The 20,157-nt window shown below is 37.5% G+C and overlaps 1 protein-coding gene across 6 annotated transcripts in view; it reads right to left on the minus strand.

Moving 5' to 3' along the window:
- Nucleotides 1-20,157, minus strand: part of LOC111261636 (proton channel OtopLc) — a 61,439-nt gene that overhangs the window by 33,236 nt on the left and 8,046 nt on the right. For 5 of the 6 annotated variants that reach the window (XM_022835254.2, XM_022835250.2, XM_022835251.2 and 2 more), the window contains one exon: nt 9,495-9,661. In XM_022835254.2, the coding sequence (XP_022690989.1) occupies nt 9,495-9,661 (167 nt within the window). Of the gene's footprint in view, nt 1-9,494; nt 9,662-14,052; nt 14,384-20,157 lie in introns of those variants that run through there. The other variant, XM_022835252.2, reaches the window with a different exon arrangement.

Genomic DNA, 20,157 nt, shown 5'->3' on the forward strand with positions numbered 1-20,157 from the left:
ATACATATATATATATACATAGAGAGAGAGAGAGGGAGAGAGAGAGAGAGAGAGAGAGAGGGAGAGAATAAGTTCATTCAAGACAAGTAGCACGATCTTGTAAAAATAATATCACTTAAATTGTTATTGTTAAAGCAGATTGCGATTAAGTTTAAGCGAGTATATTAAAGTCATTCAAATGATAATAAGCTGCTTACTTTTCTAGGAAATGCAAAGGCAACTATGTTTATTATGTCATGTATACACTGAAAATTATATTCGTAGAGGTGGAAGGTATTCATGTTGCTTGAAATTTTTTCCAGATCTCTCAGTTTAACATTCTCAGCAAAGACCAACGCCTACATTTGGTAAGCATACTTCTCATGTAAAACTTAAACTTATATTGACGCTCATAAAATTCATCCAATAGAAGACACCAGGTACGATTCATTTGACAGTATAATAAGCTGTGATTGCATGCAAGGTGTGATCTTTTCTAAAAAAAAATATAAAATGCAAAGCAATTTATGACAACAAAAATCTAGAATTCAGTATGACCGCCTACCATTCAAAAAACAGAATTTTAGTGGGTAAAGTAGAACGTTAGGTCTTATCGGTCAGACCTGGTAGAATTCGATTTAAAGCCAACCAGAAGTCTTTACGAAGCTCAGCTCACCGGAAAATCTGGAATAAGCCGATTCATTGAGTAGTCGAAAGCCGTATGGCTGATCTCACAAACAGTGATCCATGATCGTTTCATAACATTTTATAGAGTTCGTCAATAAAGTTTTCTAGATATAATTAGTTCGCTTCTAAAAAATAAGCACGGCGGCATGCACTTAGCTCTTACTATACGTACACGAATAGAAACATTCTGGCCGCAGCGCAAGTATTTGCAATAAAAATAGAAAAAAAAACAGGATTCTTTTCGGCGATAAATCTTTGCATCAACTGTGGATATCCTCCAGTGTCCTTCATGCTTGAGGCGCTGAAGAGAGTTAATCGGCAACAAGCTCCCTTAACTTCAACGCGTGTCGAAGGCATCTGTCTAATTGTTATGTTAAAGTAAACTAACTATCGTGACTTGCTCGTTTGCAATAAATTTGGAGGTTTTTTTTAGCTATTGCTCGGTAGAAATTCGAAGGAAGAAATTTATTGAATTTATCGTAAAGGCCAAACTGATTGGCGGATATCGTCAAGTTGAACCCTCCATTAATGTTTATAATCTTGTGTAGGATACACCCTGCATGGTAACATTTGATAATGACACTTCTAGTCATACTTAGAACGTAGACCTGTATGGTTTGACCGAGGCGATGCTAAGCTCTCCATCGATGGCTGGCATATTTCTTTACAACGGAGATATCTAATGAAAGCTTATGTGACTTCTATTACTAAATTATGCACCCTGTATTTTTGAAAAAAAACATACATTATGTCCCCTAAGAGTATTCGACTACTCTGTATTCAAGATTATATTTGCCTGAATGAATAAGTTGAAGATCGTTTGTCAACGAGATCAAATTTTCCACAAAATATTCAACAAATAGTAATGAAATACTATAATTTCGTAAAAAACAAAACTGACGAAAGAGATTAAACAACATAGCTTTTAAAGGGTGGCGTGGTCTGGATAGCCCTTATTGATCTCTTTCAGTACGGCATGGCAATCATGAGCATACGGCCATAGTTGGCCCAAATTTTAGCGTTGGAAAATGTTCACTGTCGTATCTGTTGCTAAGTCTTTTCATGAGTATGCTAGAAAAAAAAAAAAATAACTATACCCAGGAAGACTCGTAACGTAACTAAAAATATTTAGTTTTTAAAACGTGCTAAAAACATCTGCTTAATACAGTACACGATCCAAACGTAAAGAAAAATGTTACGGAACAGTTCATATTAAACGGTTAAAGCAATTAAACGGTTGAACGGTTAAAGCAAATCATTGCATCAATTCTGAAGCGAGTCCACGCGATTAGTGAACCATTAGTTCAACTAAGAAAATGGGCGCTTCAGGCTTTTTGATACAGCAAAAAAAATGAAGCGATGAAACTATCAAAAATTCAAGCTGAGTGCTCGATGGATTGCTAAATTGTAAACGGCTTTTATTTAAATTTTGCCTAAATACCAAAAACAGCATTAAGGTTTATGGAGAGAGCGGGTCACGCGGTTTTTAATAAGAAGGCTAACATTTTTTGTTCAGAATCCCTAAATCTTCTCACTTTTCTCACATGTGCTAATAATGTGATAAAAATCTACTGGCTGTAAAGGTTCGTTCTATTAAAAATATCTCAAGCTTATAAGACCTTGTCTCTCCTTGCTGGTTATTCTTCAATCCTTAGAGCACTTACCTTTGAATTTTTGATAAGTTCTAGGATTAAGAATCCTTTTTTTCCCCAGGATTTGCGTTGTGTATCACACCAACTACGAAGCACGAGACGAAGCTCCTGTACGTGTTTGAGCTACGTCACTGTTGACGTACCGTACTAAATGCGATCATTACATCAAATGAGTGGACAGATGGACAAATACTTTTCATAAGCCTTAAAAGATATGTTTTTGTATAGTGGCAAATATCTTAGGCTTGAATGTTTCTAAAATCGCTACGTATTGAATACTACTTACCTTGTATTCCTAATCAGTTTAAGCAAATTTATCTCAAATAATGTTGGTTATTTTTCAAAAAACCTACGTCGGACGAATTTTGATTTATCAGTTAAAAGAAAAGTCGAGCAAAATTTTGCCATGTTTTTTTGTAATTACGAAGATTTAGGGTAATCGAAAAGATCCAGTCATCGCTCTTTAGTTTTGCAGGAAGCTAATTTACACTTTGGGTCCTGATGAATATTGGTGAGCTATCATGTAGAGATCATATGTACACGGTATTTACTAGGTTCGTATCGGCGGTATAGTTCAGATTTGTATTTGCATCTCGTCGACAACTTTTACAAATCGTTTTTATTAGACTATCCCTTATCAATTGTGACTATGGGCTTCGAAACGTCATTGTATAAAGTAATCCATGTTTTTTCTTGTTTTACAGACTCCCAAGTATTGGTTATGCTATATGAAATCACGAGACAAAATTGTTTGAAAATTGAAATAGACTAATCCCAATTTTCATAAGTATTAGAATTCTAATAATGATTCTAATAAGTTTAATATTATGAATCGGAAAACATGATTTAATAATATAAGTACTGGTTATCTTATGGTGTGGCTTGTAGGTTATAAATAAATCGTTTTGCTTTTTAATTTGCATATTTACAAAAACGGAAAAAATTTTACGTTCACTTTTGACTATAAAGTAATTTTCTAGCAAAGAAAAACCCTTATGCATTATTATTGGCTAAAATATTCAAATCGTTTTCTCGTGTTCTCGCTAGGCACTCTTTTCTGTTTCCCATTAAAAAATTATAATATCAACTTTCGGGAAACATTAACATACCCGTATACTACACCCCCTCATTTTAATAAAACACTGTTACGTTTGTCGCTTTGCTATTTGTTTCGATCGAAAAATCCAAGTACAGCCATTTAATAGTTTGAGATATGGAGATAAAAGCACAAACAAGGAAAAATCAAGCGTAATTTATGTTGTTTCAAGTGCTTGTCGCTCAAATATGGTGTCATTTTGAAGGTAGTGACGTTAGCAGTGGATTGTTATTTTACAGCATAAAAAGTACCATATTCAATACTGTTGTATAATCTCAAAACGAAGCGTATGCGACGTTTAGAATAGCTAACTCCGGTTTAAAGGCAGGCTGTTGTAGATATTTCTCATTGCGCTGTAAAAATCCACTGTTTAAAAATCGAGGTGGGCTTCCCAGCCTGATATGATTATTCGGATAGTTATTTTTTAGATATAGTATTCCACGAATGCCGCTCAAAGGCCAACACGGCAACACGCATATTTCAGCCTAGATCACACGCTCAAAAGAAACAAGAGGACTAGTAATACAAAGTAGCTTCACCTTTAAAGACCCGGATTTCACACAATCGTACCCGGAAAGCAAGTAAACGCTGCAAACATTTTCCTGAAGATAGGACCTTAGCTGAAAGTCAGTGAGGCCTGTTTTCGTGATGGTTTTGACAAAAAAAACTAATGGGCGACAGATGTTCAACGCTAGTAACGTTAGAAGCTAACAACTACATTTATATGAAAGCGTTTATCAAAATGGATAGTACTATAAAGAAAGGAAAAAAAAATAGGGTTTACTGGCAGAAATACAACAGTAACAATATTCGCGCCACAGATGTTGATCTAATATACTATAGATAATTTACAAGTTACATCAGTTTTATTTCCTAGAAACCAGTGGTTCCACTATACTTCATTGCTTAATTAAATTTTCTTCATTAAACAGATATGAAGGGAAAAGTACTGCAACCTCTTCTTCCGTAATCTAGTTCAGCATTTAACAAAAAATCAATATTGCAGTCGTCCATCCATTTGTGTTTATACTAAGGCTGTTATTATATGTGGCGAGTGTCCAGCGGTTGGCATTACCGATCAATATGCTTATTTTTCGCCTTGATTTGTTTTTTTACTCTATATATATATATATATATATATATATTGAATTGTCCAAAAAGTATTGATCATCTTTTTAGCTTTAAAGTCACATATCTCAGGTAATATCAGTGATGTCGTGTTGGTGTCATTTGAAAGCTGAAATTTGACAGTAATAGACGAAATAAAATGCTTTTATCCAGACTTAAGATAGATCGACTTGAAGCTGAGTTGAATTTCTGTGAAAATTATTCTTAAAATTTGATCACGATGAACGCACAAACCCACAGTCACGATACATTATCAAAAAAAAGTTCCATAATAATACTATCGCTTTCGCCTTAGAAATTTCGATGTGAAGGATGCTCTTCGTAGCAGCTCACCAGGAAAAAAGTTGATGAACTTAATGCGAAAGTTGAACAAGATTAATATTTGGTTAGCCATGGTGTTATCCTCAACAAACTAAGCATCTACGAGCAAACAGTTTCGAACCGTTTGAAGGAAGCTGGCTAAAAAAAGCTCGATGATTGGGTGCTGTACGAACTGATGAAAGACATTTTACCCGAGCGCATACTAACATAGATGGAGTAATAGCGAAATCGAGCCCTTTCTAAAGCGGTTGACTACGGCTAATAGAAAACGGATTATATACGACAATAATGTGCAAATAAAATAAAGGAAATTCGCTCTATAATCTATGGCAAAATTCAGACCGTCGCCAAAGGAGGTGATTCCTTGTCTTTAATAGGATTGGAAAGGAATTATGCTTTATTGGTTGTTGCCCCCTGGAAAAGCGATCCGTTGGGAACTCTACTGTCAATAAATAACAAGATTACGACGAGCCATTGAGAAAAATCGATTGGAACTTGTGGACAGAAAAGGCGCTGCCTTCTACCATAACAATGCCAGACCAGACAAATCTTCAGCTACCCAGCAAAAATTGAGAAAACTTAGTTGGTGTACCTCTATGCACCTGTTATATAGCCTGGATCTTGCACCATCGGGCTATCACTTGTTTTGGTCTCTGCAGAACCCCTTTAATTATCTTAATTTAGTTTTAGCAGAGCGATGCAAAAAAGGCTTGTTACAATTTTTCGCCTAATATCTACATATGTATTATAGTAATAGAATTAGGGTGTTAGCAGAAAAGTGGTAAAATGTAATCGATTAAACGGTAACTATGTAACTTAATGATATTTTTAAATATTTGCTTCAATGATGGTTTAAAAACTGCCAGTGTCTTTTTCAACAGCTCAATATTGTAGCACAAGAACGAGAGCAACAGAAGAAACAACACTTATCAGTTGCAGTAAAAGAGCTTTCGGTAAAAGCAGTTTAGCCGAACGCCCCAGGCTGCAGTAACAACGTATTTTGCTTGCGTCAAAGTACGTGTGTGTATCCTTAGGATATCACTTATCGAAAACTAACGAAAATTAGTTTTCAAGATCTGCGATTCATACTCATAAGAAAATTAGTTGATGATAAGCCAAATTTTATGCCTACATCATTGGTAAATACTGTACCACGATAAAAAGAAGCTAAACATTTTGATGTAAATGCGTAGTTTTTAAAAATATATCATTTTGAAAAATGTTTTCCGTGATTTCTCCAGGCGTCTTCCAAAGACATTCATGTGAGGTTTTACCCTAATTTTATCAAAAATTATATGAAATATGTACACATGGTGTTCCTTTTTTACTTCAGTGGTTTGATAGCCGAACGCGATCACCAATCCGATAAGCTGTAGTTCTTGCCCGGGTGATTATCAACAAATTGTTATACGTAGAAAAAGACGTGGCAACGAACAAAAGCCGAAAAAAGTTCCGGATTATCAGAACAGACAACGTAGACCGTAAAAAATTCCGGATTGTCAGAGCGGGCAGAGTGGACCGTGGACGGCACCGTGATAAGTCGTATCACGGCGGCGTCGCCGTTGTTGAAGAGGCCACCGTAGCCAATCATGAAGTGGAACACGTAAATATAACACACAAGGGACACTGGCGGTTAAGTCGACACATGGAACAATCCAGCTGCTCCTTGCTCAGTTCTGAAGAAGATTATTTTTACTGTCAAGAAAAGACGAACTTCAGACAAAAATTATAGTCAGATAAATATAATAGTGTGAGGTGTCGTCAAGAACTGAGGTGACAACAAGTTGTTTAGTAATATTCTTATTAGAATTCCGTTAAACCTATTTAATCAAAATTTGTCGGTGTCTCGCTGGGTAAATTACGTCGTGAATAATAGCTTCAACGCTCTTCCTGAATATACAACAAGACAGCTAAAATGCAACGCAGAGATGCTTAATGCTAGTCGCTCAAGGCAAAGTTATCCGATATATCTGCTCGTGGCCATTTTAAGGATGGGTTTCTGTATCGGTATCGGCCAGCCGTATCAGTGGAATGTGGGTAATTAGAATAACTAAAGGAACAGATGTCAGCCGCCGGCAAAGGTACAAAAATATGTCTAGCTGCCTCGACGAATCTTCGTGCTAAGCGAAAAAAAGATTCCAAACGTTTAAATCTTGTAGAAAAACAAAATTAAGTCACATATATCCGTGAAGCAATTAACTGCTCCACTGGTCTGTTCATTGCCAGTAGCAAATCATTTCCACGACATCCAATTGGCCAAATACGTATATAGCTTGAAGCGAAATAGTTAAATTAAATCGATTTGTCCGATTCGTGATCTCAGGATGAATTTCATTAAAACTGAAAATAGCTCTAACCAAGAGCTATGTTAGAAATTGAATTTTTCGCCTTTATTTTATTCAATGTCCTTGCTAGGCCCTAGTACGTTTCTAAAAGTATACTGGTTCTGACAAACGATTTTTTGGTCAGATGATTGGATAGCCCCAATACGACAATACAGGCCAGTATAGTTCCTTGTGAACAGACTTTACTAGGTCCAAAAGCAGGTAAGTAGAAGCCAACAAGTGTCAGCATATACATAATGTAAATACAGAAACATACAATAAATACATTGCCCATTTTTCCCTTGTCTGATTGCTATTTTACATGAAGGTCTTCTATTGAAGATTGCCTACTTATTATATTTAACGGCAAAACAAAACACGCTGCGCCAACAGGTGCAGTGACAACAAACTAGGGAAATGGCGCTATTGAAAGAAATCGTTTTCAAAAAACCTTTACCTTGATAATATTGTAAAGTAGCTAACCGTAACAACCAGCCCGTGGCTTCCTGTGTGAATGACGGTCGAGAATTGGCCCGCGAGATTTACCATTGGATTCAGTTAAAGTTGCCATTGAATTAGAGTCAACGGACGAAGTAACGCAGGCTTAAATTATGTGATTTTTTTCTCAGTTCCTATGCAAGGGGCGTTTCTGACTGAAGTCAGTAGGATGACAAAAAAAAGATCTTGGTGACCAACAATGTTCTCTGCCTCTCATAACGCTGCGCACGTCAGGAGAGAGCTCTGTGGTATAAGAAAAGAGTTACGAAAATGGCAGATATAAAGGACAATGTAAAAAAACAGCTAAAGGGTAGTCACAAGTGAAGAACAACATAGACATGAAGAGGCTTCTGCGATGAACTTTGTACCGAAGGAAGAAGCAAGGGAAATGTTGACAATAAGAGTTTTTCGGTTACTCGTTACGACAGAGCCATACTTATGGAAGCCGACTTTGTGGAGAGAAAAAGCACTGTACCTCCGAGGGAAAATATACGTTCAGTTTGTGAGCAGAAAACCCCACCTACCGTAGTAAAAACAAATGGCATCTATTGACACAGTCATCCATGGAATGTCAACGTAAAAACGGTTTAAAGTGAGCAGAAAGATGGAAGTGTAGTCATCGATACGAACCAACGCGTAGCTATACCATTAAATTCCGGCAAAATGGTCTTTAAAGACGATGGATTTCTATAAACAACGTATTTGATACTCATTTGTCAGCTTAACTACATACACCAACTCAACGAATAGCTTGGAAAAATAAGAATATGGTTCTGAATTTGCTTTCCTTGCTTAGGTGGTTAAGTTATCATTATTTGGAAAATTACTCTGTTATTTTACAAATAAATTCGCACTGTAAATCGGTGTCTTCAATTGTATATATGTAGCGACATCACGCTGGAAACTTGGATTCTAAGAAGGAAAGAAGATATATCGTTCAGGACTATGACAGATGTCATTAGTTTGAATATTATTTCAACACTCTGAATTGGCCTGAAAAACAAAGTGAGTCAAAATAAACCTTATAGGCTTAGGCCAATCCCTGTGTAGATACTGCCATTTGATAACGAACACCTGACTGAAAGGCTGTTTTATGTTGTTTCAATAGTAGCAACTATCTCGCACAAACTGCGATAGTGTCGAATACATAATTCGTGTTTCTTTGTGTGTATCTTCAATTAAATAAAGTTACAACGATCATCGTTAAGGGACTGAAAAAATTTGACAAAGATTTAGATACTAGCAACGAAGAGAATTGAAATCCAGCATGTGAAAATGTGAGGATAGATATAAGAACTGAAGCTAAGAAGAAAGCTTTTGATGGTTTCTGATACGTCAGGAGAAACAGATCTCGAGTGTAGAGGAGAGTCGTTTTTTGTTGTCCTGTGATATCGTTACAGAAATTTAGAGTAAAAACGTCTTTGTAAACCAGCAACCTGAAGTGTGGGTTGTCGACACTTATCAGACGCAAGAATCAGAGATTCGAATAGGATTGTCAAATAACGGCCTTTAGTTGTTAGGCTACGTTTTTCTCGAATCTAACACTAATCTTTTTTCCGCTTTTTATGAAAAATGATTGATACATCTTTTTATGTAAATTCATAAGAATATTATATGGCTGTATTCTATTGGAGCACTTGGCACTTATAATAAGGCAGTACATATAATGGAATATCATCGTCGTGTAAGAGCTAAGAGTAATAAGTGATGATGATAATCAATTGTGCATTAAGATAGATCTACAATGTTTTCAGCGAGCGGTGTTGGTTTATCAAGATAATATAAATTGATTTCTTGTATATAACTCACGGTCATCGGTGCTGTCTTCAACGGACTCGGGCGATTTGGACGGGAGAATCATTGAAACGGATCGAGGTGTCGGTGGAATTGACATCACTTTTGGCCCCGGACTCACTAAGCCTCCAACCTCGGGGGAGTCCGGGGGACTCACCCCAGGAGGGTCCACGCCGACAAAACTGCAACCATCGAGAAATCACACAAACTGTATGTTTAGCCAAACAGTAGTATTAGGTTCAATTAAATTATTCACTTTCAAATTTTATACTAAATATTCGATGTGTCTGTGTTGACTTTGAAGGTTTTGAGGCTTAACAACCGAAAAATATTCTCCCTGGCCACAAACATTATCATTATATTTAATCATTTGCACCTTCACGATTCTTTAAGCGTTTCAACTCCTAGCTGAGCCACGTTTGACCGAATATTAGTAAAACCATGAACTATACCCAAAGTGCAATAGGTCGAGTACTCAATGATAAAAACGACTGGCCGTATATTTTTTTATATGCCTCTTTTCTGCATAATTAGCCGTCCCTTCCAGAAGCCAGCCTTATCGAAATAATTTGCTCCACCGCACGAGACTGAGCAAACATAGCTATGGCAATAGTTAATGAACGTGAAAAAAAATTGTTTAACGCGCAATCTTCGATAGAATAGTGGTAGCGCGTTTGCCACAGACGGTAGGGGCATGCCAGTTGGGCGAGGTTTGAAACAGGCCTGGGCAGAGGCATTTCATGTCATTCTCGCAGTGGATCTAAATCCATGCAGAACTTCAATAAGTACCTATTGGTATCTGGTTTGTTATAACAATTCTTCGTGTATCTGATAAACTCTTTTAATTTTTGTCGAATTATTTTCGCAATTAATTTTGATTCTATAGAAAAATCAATTAAATAAGAACAAGTCTATTATTTAGATATGTGAAAATATATCACGAAGCATAATTTCCTTACAGAAACAGACCCTGAACTGTAATTCGAGACACAAAGTTACAACCAAGCTAGCGACCACGTGTGTATATGTACTTTTCGCTATCTAAGAAACATTTGTTCATCCAGTGATGTTTATATCACCGGGTGCTACCAAGAGGAGGATTACACATTACCTGATAAGTCTTTTGTATCCAGTGATTTGTGCCATAAAATATGAGAGTAGTAGAGATATACAGTAGCTTGCGTACCACTTAGTGTCATCAAGGATCCCTGTTATTAATCGTGACTAGCTTTAGGAGACCTCTGTATAATAGACGGTTGTACTTTATCTATGTTGACAATACGTGCCGAATTAACGTATATTCAATGTGTTATTTATGTAAGTGCTTCTAGGACTCTTATGTATGACTATGCGAAGGAAACAGTAAATCGGCTAGTAGATCTCAAAAAGTCAAGTAGTCCGATTTAATTGATAATTCATTTTTCAAAGCACCTAGAGCATCAAATAATAAAATTATTTTTGAAGTTTTGTCAAAGTTAGTCTTTGCGATTTCCGATGGTGATTAACCCAACGTGGCTTTATACCTAAATATGTTAAATGTAGTGAGATACCCAAGTAACTGATTCTGATACCGGTGAATGTCGGCCTAAAAACGTGAGCTATCTTCATCTACAACTTAAACAGTTTTCGAGAAAAAACAAACTTATGCATAATCCGCATCAAGCAAGCAGCTTGTCCCTACAGCCCTTGTTGCACCACTTTTTCTAAAGGCAGCCATCGTTCAGTTAGCATTGACTCGAATTAAAACTTAGCAGTCCTTCAGGTCCCGAATCTTTGCTATCCCGATGCAATCTTCTTTTCTCACTCCGTATCAATAAACCCACTGCATTGTCCTACCAATACCTTGTAGCAGCAATTAAATCATGCTACAATTTTACGAATTTTGTCATTTCGTGGCGTTTGTCCAGTTGTCCATTTACTTTTATCTAGCTGAAAGAATACACTTATTATGCATTAGGAAAATTCAAATGCAGTGTTTAGTTAATGTGGGGCAGGTATTGTACAACTATGTTCTAGTCGAGGCCCCACCCGGTAGCATTTGCCCTACACTTTTGTGTCACAGACCTATCACTGTTTATTGAGTCTTCACTGTATCAGTTAGTCTATTGCAATTAGTCCGCTATCTTAAAGGGAAATGATCTTTAACTATCGATATTGCTACGAGATCTGAGTACGTAAATAGTGTGAAGAGTGTGTATTTTTTTTTATGATAGTTTTGGAATAATTCTGCGCTGGGGAAACACAATGTCTGTCTTTAGGCTCAAGTTATTTTTTTTTCTGGGTTTGGCATGTGAATTAGATCGTATGATTCGGAATTGCGTGCGTTTAGCGTAGGACGCTTTAGAGTACTATAAAAGATTGGTCGACACATAAAACGCAGTCAGCTTTTTTTTTTTACCATTATTCATGGTAGCCGTCAAAATATTTTAATGGAGTTGTTATGCTATTTGACATATTCTCTATGTCTGCTTTTGATCATATAGAAAGATTGCGTAAAAACTCACTTGGAAACAATATTATATTGAATGCATTCTGTGGCATGACTTTTAGTCAAGTAATTATTGTGTAGCCAGGTGTTGTAGAGCGAAAGCCCATAATCAGTGCAGAACAGATCCTAATGTAATGCAGTAGATAGAAAAGACGATGTAGCCATACATACATACATACATACATTGATGCGTTTTAGGAAATACCGCGGAGCTGGAATGCTCTTATCATACGTTAAACATATTTAAGCTTAAAATAATTCTACGGAATAATTTAGAAATTATTGTTGTGTAACTGCATAGTTTCTAATCTCATTTGATGAAAGTAGTCCTATTCAAAACGAAAACAGGAGCTATACTAGTCCATTCATTTGCTCCACTTAGGCCAAAATGCATAACAGTTTCTGGATACTCATGATACGCGTATGTAGTACCCTTCAGGGCCAATAAAAGGGGCATTATCACCACAAGAGCGTCAGGATACAGGAAGCCTCCCAATGAACGGCTATAGCCACCACCACAATAACTAATAATAGCAGTTACTACCGCAATACCTTACGGTAGGACGGACATGAAGGATCACCGGCAGCAGTAGTTACTCACGCAAACCGCTTCAAAAGGAAGAAGAAAAACGCGAAAGAAGCTGTAAGCACAGTCTGTAGAAAGACCTCATTACCGATCACCCCTTGGACAGTGGAGGCCCTCCAAAGCTGTTACAATGCAGTTGAAGATACACCCGTTACGCCGCTGTCACCGTGTTCACTTTATGGTCTCTAATGTTATCACTGGAATAACCCGGCAATGAGTGCTAAAACAAATATTACTACAATTAATAACAACGTCACTTATCTTCTAGTAATAACGGTAGTTGATAACATTAATAAGATTAGTGTCTAGTCATATTATGCAACCTTCGATTGATATCCGGCCGTAACATACATTCTGGACACTTTCGTACCAAAATACTAGGCCTTGCAATTTTAAACGAAGACCTACTTTTTATTGCTATCATTTGGAATAAAGCATCCTAATGGACATAGCCTATTATGAGGAAACGTTTCAACCTAAAGGCATATTAAGGATATTACACGTAGTATTTTTGAAGAAAGAATATAGTAGTAGATCCTCTGTTTACGATTTTGCATGGAAACACTTGAAGTACATGCTTGTATAAAATGCTTAAGTTCCGTTTGTAACCCTCTCATCAGTATTACTAACTAGGTACAAGGGGGCTTTTCAAGTTCGAAAATCCGAACGACTGCCGTACGATTAATTTCCAGTCTACAGAAAACTAATCGAAGGAAACTTGTGATTTCTTGCTGAGAGCTCCGAACTCTAGCAAACAGTAAATACATGAAAAATCTGGATTTGAAAAATCTTGTCGATATTTTACTTGCAAGCAAATTCAAGGGACGAAGATATCCTCAACTTAAAAGGATTTCAAGGAAATCAGTGGAAACCAACACTACGGTGTGCCAAGGGAGAAATAACGTCAACGACGTCTTTGCTAACAACATGCACCTAAATCCCCAACATAAATGTAAAAACACATGCGACACAGAGCATTATTTTAGTGCAACACAAGTGTTGGCATAATTAAAATGTGTTATGTGACTTATTGGCTTAGATCGAATGTACTTTAAAGAAGCTATTGTAAAAAAAAAAAAAAGTACACACAGCTTGTGAATGCTGTACGAACTTTCGTCGCATACAAACGCTGGTTTGGTCTAGTCTCTTTCACTCTATAGAGCTAGAACTTACCTTGTTGAAAAAAATTTCGTAACCTAAAAGGCTCAAAACCTCTGTAAATTTGTGCTCCTTGTTAAGGGTTACCGGCTTCTGTAACATGGTGTTTCCACAGATACATCAACAGTGACCGCAATATCCAAAATAAAAGGCTTGCATCCTCTCAAAGCTCAAATAGAAGGGGTTCGACTGACGTGTTTCGTAAAAACATTTTTATTTTTGTGAAAGCTTTTATTTGTATATTCCGCTTCAACATATAATAGATACGACGACACAAACTGCAGAAGCCATTCTGCCGCAGGCCACAAACAACGACTTCTTGAAGGCGGGCGTTTACTCACTTATGTCGCATCATCAGAGGGAACTGAACCTTCTTGGGAGTGCGCATTTTGCAGCGCCTCCTCAGCGCAGAAATTCCGCCTTAATTAAATGAACAGTTTTTCACATAAACATTTTGACTAAGGTTGCTTACTGACACAGGAAGAATAGCATATATTGGTCACACTAACTGCTGTCCTCAATGCTCCTGCGTCTGTTAACACCAGGACAATCGACTAAGAGGCTAGCGAAATCCTGGACTGTCTGCATTAGCAATCCATAACGGATCATCAGCCTCTTCCTGGCACTTTCAGAGAAAGGCGAGAAATGGGAGAGTGGCTGTAACCAGTTACTCTACGGCCATCATAGTCGGTCGAATAGACAAGGTAACTCAATGCAAGCCAGTTCTTTCTTCTAATGCTTGTCAGCGTACATTACTGATAACGCTCCCTCCCCCCCCCTTCCCCTCCAATTATCTTATGATACACGTCCTTTAACGGGAACGAACGCCTTTTATGCTCGTCAGTGAGACAGGTATTCATCGTACGGGTTGAAGCCTAGTTTCCTTTTTCCTCTCAGTGTCGGCGTTGGATAGAGTCGAAATCTCGGTGCCGTCCAAAGTTCACTTTATCGACCTCACAACGATACCGATGATGTAACTACGCAGTGACAATCTAAATGCTTCAGTTATGATTTATAAGCGCGTGTATAAGCGCTTTTTTGAAACTACGGCCAATTTTAACATGCATGAAGTACCATAAACCTAATCCGCTAAAACTTATATTCAGCCAATAACGTCTCGTCCACTATTCAGATTATATGATTGTAGCGTAATTTAGATCTATGCGCAATGTTAATATTCTGTCTCTATATGGCCAGCGTCAGTTAAGGATCACAGTAGTGCGCAGCCAGTGTCGTTGTTGCTGCGCAAAGAGCATGCCCGGACATTGCTAACAAGAATTAGAAGGAGCCTTTTTTATATGATACAAAGTAAATATGTTTGATGCTTGACCTTTCGAGTTCGCCGAAAAAAATTGTTTGCTTTATTGCAAGTCAAAGCTACTAGTTTTGTGAGTTTGTAGGTGAGGAAAACGGGGATCGGTAGTTGAAAAATTGCCACTGGTGAATTTTTCTTGCCCCTCGGTTGAGATCGGTCGTACCCATTTACAGTTCTAACACGACAAGCAAGTGGAGTCTACTTTATGACAACCTAAAAAAATATATATGAAAAATTGAAATTAGGAAGGCGCCTTGGACTAGAAGAACACATTGGAGCGCAACCTAGATAGGCTTAAACGATGCCTACGTAACGTCAATGTCTATTTCGTCAATCTTCAATTTCATCGCCATATGTTGCTAATTGATGAGCCAATGCGCATTTACAATGAACTTCAACCATTGCTACCTAATAGGGCATGACAATCTATCCCGACAATAATGAAGCTACTATGATGGAACAAGGCCACTCAAATAGTCTCAGCTTAGATAGTTTATACTCTATATGAACTACACTAGGTTCATGCAGGTTCGCAGCCGACACAGCGCATAAATAACATATAATAAACAGACATAATAAATATATCAACTACGAATAGTAAAATAAACGTAAGAAAATAGTGTATCGTCGTGTTGCTCTTTGTACGTTAATAATTCTGTATTGTTAAGCTGTCAAGCTTTATCAAGCTATCTCAAGATGCGAGATGTGCCGTTTAGTTTGCGCCTATGACCATGACTTAGACGAGATTTGATGCTAGTCTGTGATCATTGTAAAGATCATACCGAAATACAGCTGCTGATGTTCCGCTAATTAAACCCAGAAATTAAAGCTTTTTCCGAGGAAGCCTTTGACAACGAACAGCATAACGCTCTCCAGGCCAAACGAATGAGTAGAACATCTGATAGATTGTGTTAAGGAAAACGAATAGCTCAGTGGCTACTGGGATTTGACAAGAGCATGGCCGTAATCGCGTAACATCCGACCCCACTTTTTCCGCTATTTTTTTCACACAATTATTAACTAGAATAATTGGAATTTTCATAACGGTAACCTCGTATCCGACGGTCAGTGACATGCAAAGAACGTTAGGGGTGTTTCGCGTGCAGAGAACGAAACGCGCACCAGCGTGTGTTCGTGTATCTGATAGTAGTGGCTGTAGTTAATTATGAGCAGGCTGAAAATGGTGCAAAGGAAGTCCGACTAAATCTGGCAGGGTTTATTCTGTGTGCTATACAGATTATACTGGGTCAGACCCCCTGGTGAACTGCAAAACTCTGACTACTACCATGCAAATCTTCCCCAGTTTGAACAATGAATTAATTTATGTTTTATCTAGGAAAGTTGAAGAAAAGAAATGTTTATTTTAGATGCTATTCTGTCTTAATATTTGGCAAAGCTAACACATCTAGGGTAACTAAGCTAAGATTATTACAAGATCGACCACTTTTACGCACAGCTTGAAACATAACTTATCTGTTTTATTGCTGGGATTCATTGCTAGATGCTATTAATAATATGGGTTTACTCGCTTGTACGAGGTCGAGTTCGGCATGTAAAGGTACCGTGCCGGCGCCGACTTAAATGAAAGGTAGCCATGAGCATTTGTTTCCCGGACATCTTTAATATAGCGCAATTGTTCTCTCACAAAGTAATATGCTAAGGTGCCTAATAATCATGCTTATTGGAAAAATCTAATTTTGACAAAGGAATCTGTAGAAAATAATTTTTACATTCTCATATATTTGTAATTTTTTTTGTTTAATTCCGGATTTCAGCAGAAGTGAGTGTGGATATTGCAAGAAATTTTGATTTCGGGTTTAGGTGGTCAACGGATGTCTTCGACGGATGGAAAGAAATTGTAATCTATCGCTATGTCTAAAGTATTGAGAACTATGCGAAGGATGAAGGTATCGAAGTTACCATTCCAGCGATGCTAGATGGTCACCTTGTTCTAACAGCATCATATTAATTAGCACAAACAGAAACACTTTATAAAAACAATGTCGTTCCGCTCGAGAATCAATGGCTCTATAATACTTAAGCTGTAGTATAATACATTCAACCAAGTAGTTAAGTATGATGGTAGTTTCAAACAAACCAATTTTTAAATTTCCGCTACGAATTGCTGGCGACCGCAGGTTCAAGTTAGTCCATTATTTTTGAAATAGAAAGAAAAAGGGCTAAGACGTGCTTTTCTAAAATAACCTGCTGAATGATCCACATCAGGCATGATACTGGTGGATATGGTACTGAGTAGGTTTTTATGTAATACTTACTAGAATTGTAGCCTAGTTGAGCAGTAAATTGTAAGCTAGATACTACGGTGCTTATTAATTTCTAGGTAGAAGCAAAAAGGACACAAGTGACGAAAATGACAACACGTTAATTCTTTTTCTAGCTAAAAGTTAACTGCTAGCTACTATACACAGTTCCAACAGCCCGTTACATAACCATCATATATGAGTATGATGAATAGGTACCCCAATGTTCTTTTGGGACAACAATATAGATCACATACGTATACCATCAATGCAAAAGAAAGCAGCATGCATGTTCCTCAATTTCAAGACACTAATAATACAATAAAGTATAATTTATATAATTAATTAAAATTATTATTTCAATTCAGCGTCTTGAAAGTCAATGCCCCTACGGGCTTGAAAGCTGACTATTATTTGTAGACTAGTTAGAAGTTATTTTAAACTTTCAAAGGATAATGATAAACTGTGATTTAACTATTTTATGCGCTAATCGACTCTTACGCTCCAATGTGAATCTTGGGCAGGTTTGACCTCCAACTCTCTATTTTCCTGCATGATCTCTGTATTATGAAGAAGTATCATAAAACTCCTTGAATTTATTTGGCAATCTTGTTATCCTTGTATTCTTTACAGCTCAACGATCGGCAAAACACTCAGTAATCAGGATTACCAAAAATGCAAAACGAAGAGTATAGTTACGGGTAACAGTAACAGACCTCCACAAAAACAAGTACCAATCGAACCTCAAAGTACAACTTAGTGCTTGTCTATGTCCTAATTTTGAATTTTTGTTGCAGGTTCGTGGTTTCAAACAACACTCACGCCCCTAGGGCTGAAGCACCTGTAAAACTTGAAAAAAAAACCCAGGTAATAAAATTATTTGAAATAAGTCTGACAGATTCTGCCAAGGATTTTGCCTTCGCGTAGTTCGAGTTACATACGTTGCTGGACGGATGACTCAGTCGGTATCACGCTGTGCATACTGTGTCAACCTAAAGCGGACGTGAGTTTAATTTGCGCTGAGGGACACGGTTTCTTTTTCCACTTGGTTCGATAGCAGCGATTGCAATCATATGTAGGGAGTACCAACTCTCGCACATGAAACAACACTATATGCATAATAGCGGCGATTGCCGTAATTATAACCACAAACTAGGCGTCTTGCACGTTCTTTTTTTTGTCCACAAAGGGCACAGGCATCGTGGGTCCATGTCTTAGTGACGCAACGGACCGAATAGGCAACAACCTATGAAAAGAAAACATGGCATGTAGTACTTCACATCGAGGCTGACATTCTACAATATAAATTTGGTCTTCGCGGATTCCGATCAGACTATGAAAAGGGACTCAGTGATGCCGCGAGGTCCTTCCTGGTTGCGCCCCCTAATAATAGCTTACAGTTCAGATTCGGAGTGGTTCAATATATTGAGTATGGGCTGATGGTCAGCACGGGCTAAAAACCTTATTAATCAAACAAGGGTTAGCAAGGCTATGCTTGGAACTGGATAAACATACTTCAAAATCTACTCTCATTTTTAGCTAAAACTTTAAACAAACGGCAGGTGTCTGCCGACGGCACGATTATGCTTGCTGCTTTTTCCTACAGTTGATGAAGTCCTGCTGCTACTGCAAGCGACATTTTCAGTTACTAACGTCATATATACCATCACTAAAAACTACTCTTTTATCGCGGCTGTCCCACGGAACTCGATAACGATTCGTCGCACTTCTTGCTAACTATCAATCGTTTTTGTCCTCTATTTACAGCAATATGTACGCCTATAAGCCAAACTTACCCTGCCACAAATCAAGCACAGGGAGCATAAGTGCACGTTTCGAGTTGGCTTTCTGAAGTAAAGGGAAGCTTTGGAAAAACGTGTTTTTTCAATTACCAGAGAGCTCACACAAACAAAAGAGTGGTATTTATAGTTGCGTTATTTTAATTATGGAAATTGTCGCAAATACGCAGATATTATTTTTAGTAAATTTCGCTAGCGCACCCTGCTCAGTCAGTTGTGCAGAAGTACTACGTGAGTGTGCACCGTAAGCCCAATCTTTAATTTGGAAAATAAAATGGTTTGAATTAGTTGTCGATCATTTGGCAGAATTCAAATTCTAGAATTAGAAGATTTATGTCAAAAAGTCTTCGCGATGGTGCTACGATAATGTGGCTGTTTGCCACTCTTGCGAACAGTTCTAGGGCGCTGATCGCAAAAACACCGAAAACATTAGATTATTTTAAATGAAACTGGCAAATTAGGTATGAATTATATATTACATAAGAAAACATTGTGCTTTTACATTATTTCTTCTTTTGCATAGGCAGTTTAGCCTTGAACCCCTGCCGTCTGTAAAAGATAAATACAGGACCTTTTGCTGGGTGGATTTCCCATTAAACTACCGTTCCAAGCGCAAAGAGTACTCAAGTTGAGAGAATGTTAAACAGAGTTGCTATGCCTCATAAAAAGCTCGCTATACAATACTGAGCGAGCCGATAAGCAAGGTAACATTAGGTGTCTTTATAAACGATATTTACGAGTTTTCTTAATACGGATCTATGATTTAACTAGGCCACGTTTGATGGATGACAACTATCAAAACGATAACATGTATAAGGGAAAAGTACAACCAACAATCTATAAAACTTGTATGAAGTCCATTCAAGAAAAATATACCTGTTGTTAGATAATCCTCTTAAGTCGTTTAAAAATTTGAATTCCCCGTAACCGTTACCTCGTGTTTGCCTGATATCTATCCCGAACAGCGAGTGCCGCTAAAGGCAATGAAAAATGGAATCTGCGCTTTAAGATTCTTTTGTGTGACGCTTGTGCTGGTTATAAGGGATAAACTAGGATTGGAGCAATGTACTG

Source organism: Varroa jacobsoni, unplaced genomic scaffold (assembly GCF_002532875.2).
Source record: "Varroa jacobsoni isolate VJ856 unplaced genomic scaffold, vjacob_1.0 scaffold_575, whole genome shotgun sequence".
NCBI classification, from domain to species: domain Eukaryota; kingdom Metazoa; phylum Arthropoda; class Arachnida; order Mesostigmata; family Varroidae; genus Varroa; species Varroa jacobsoni.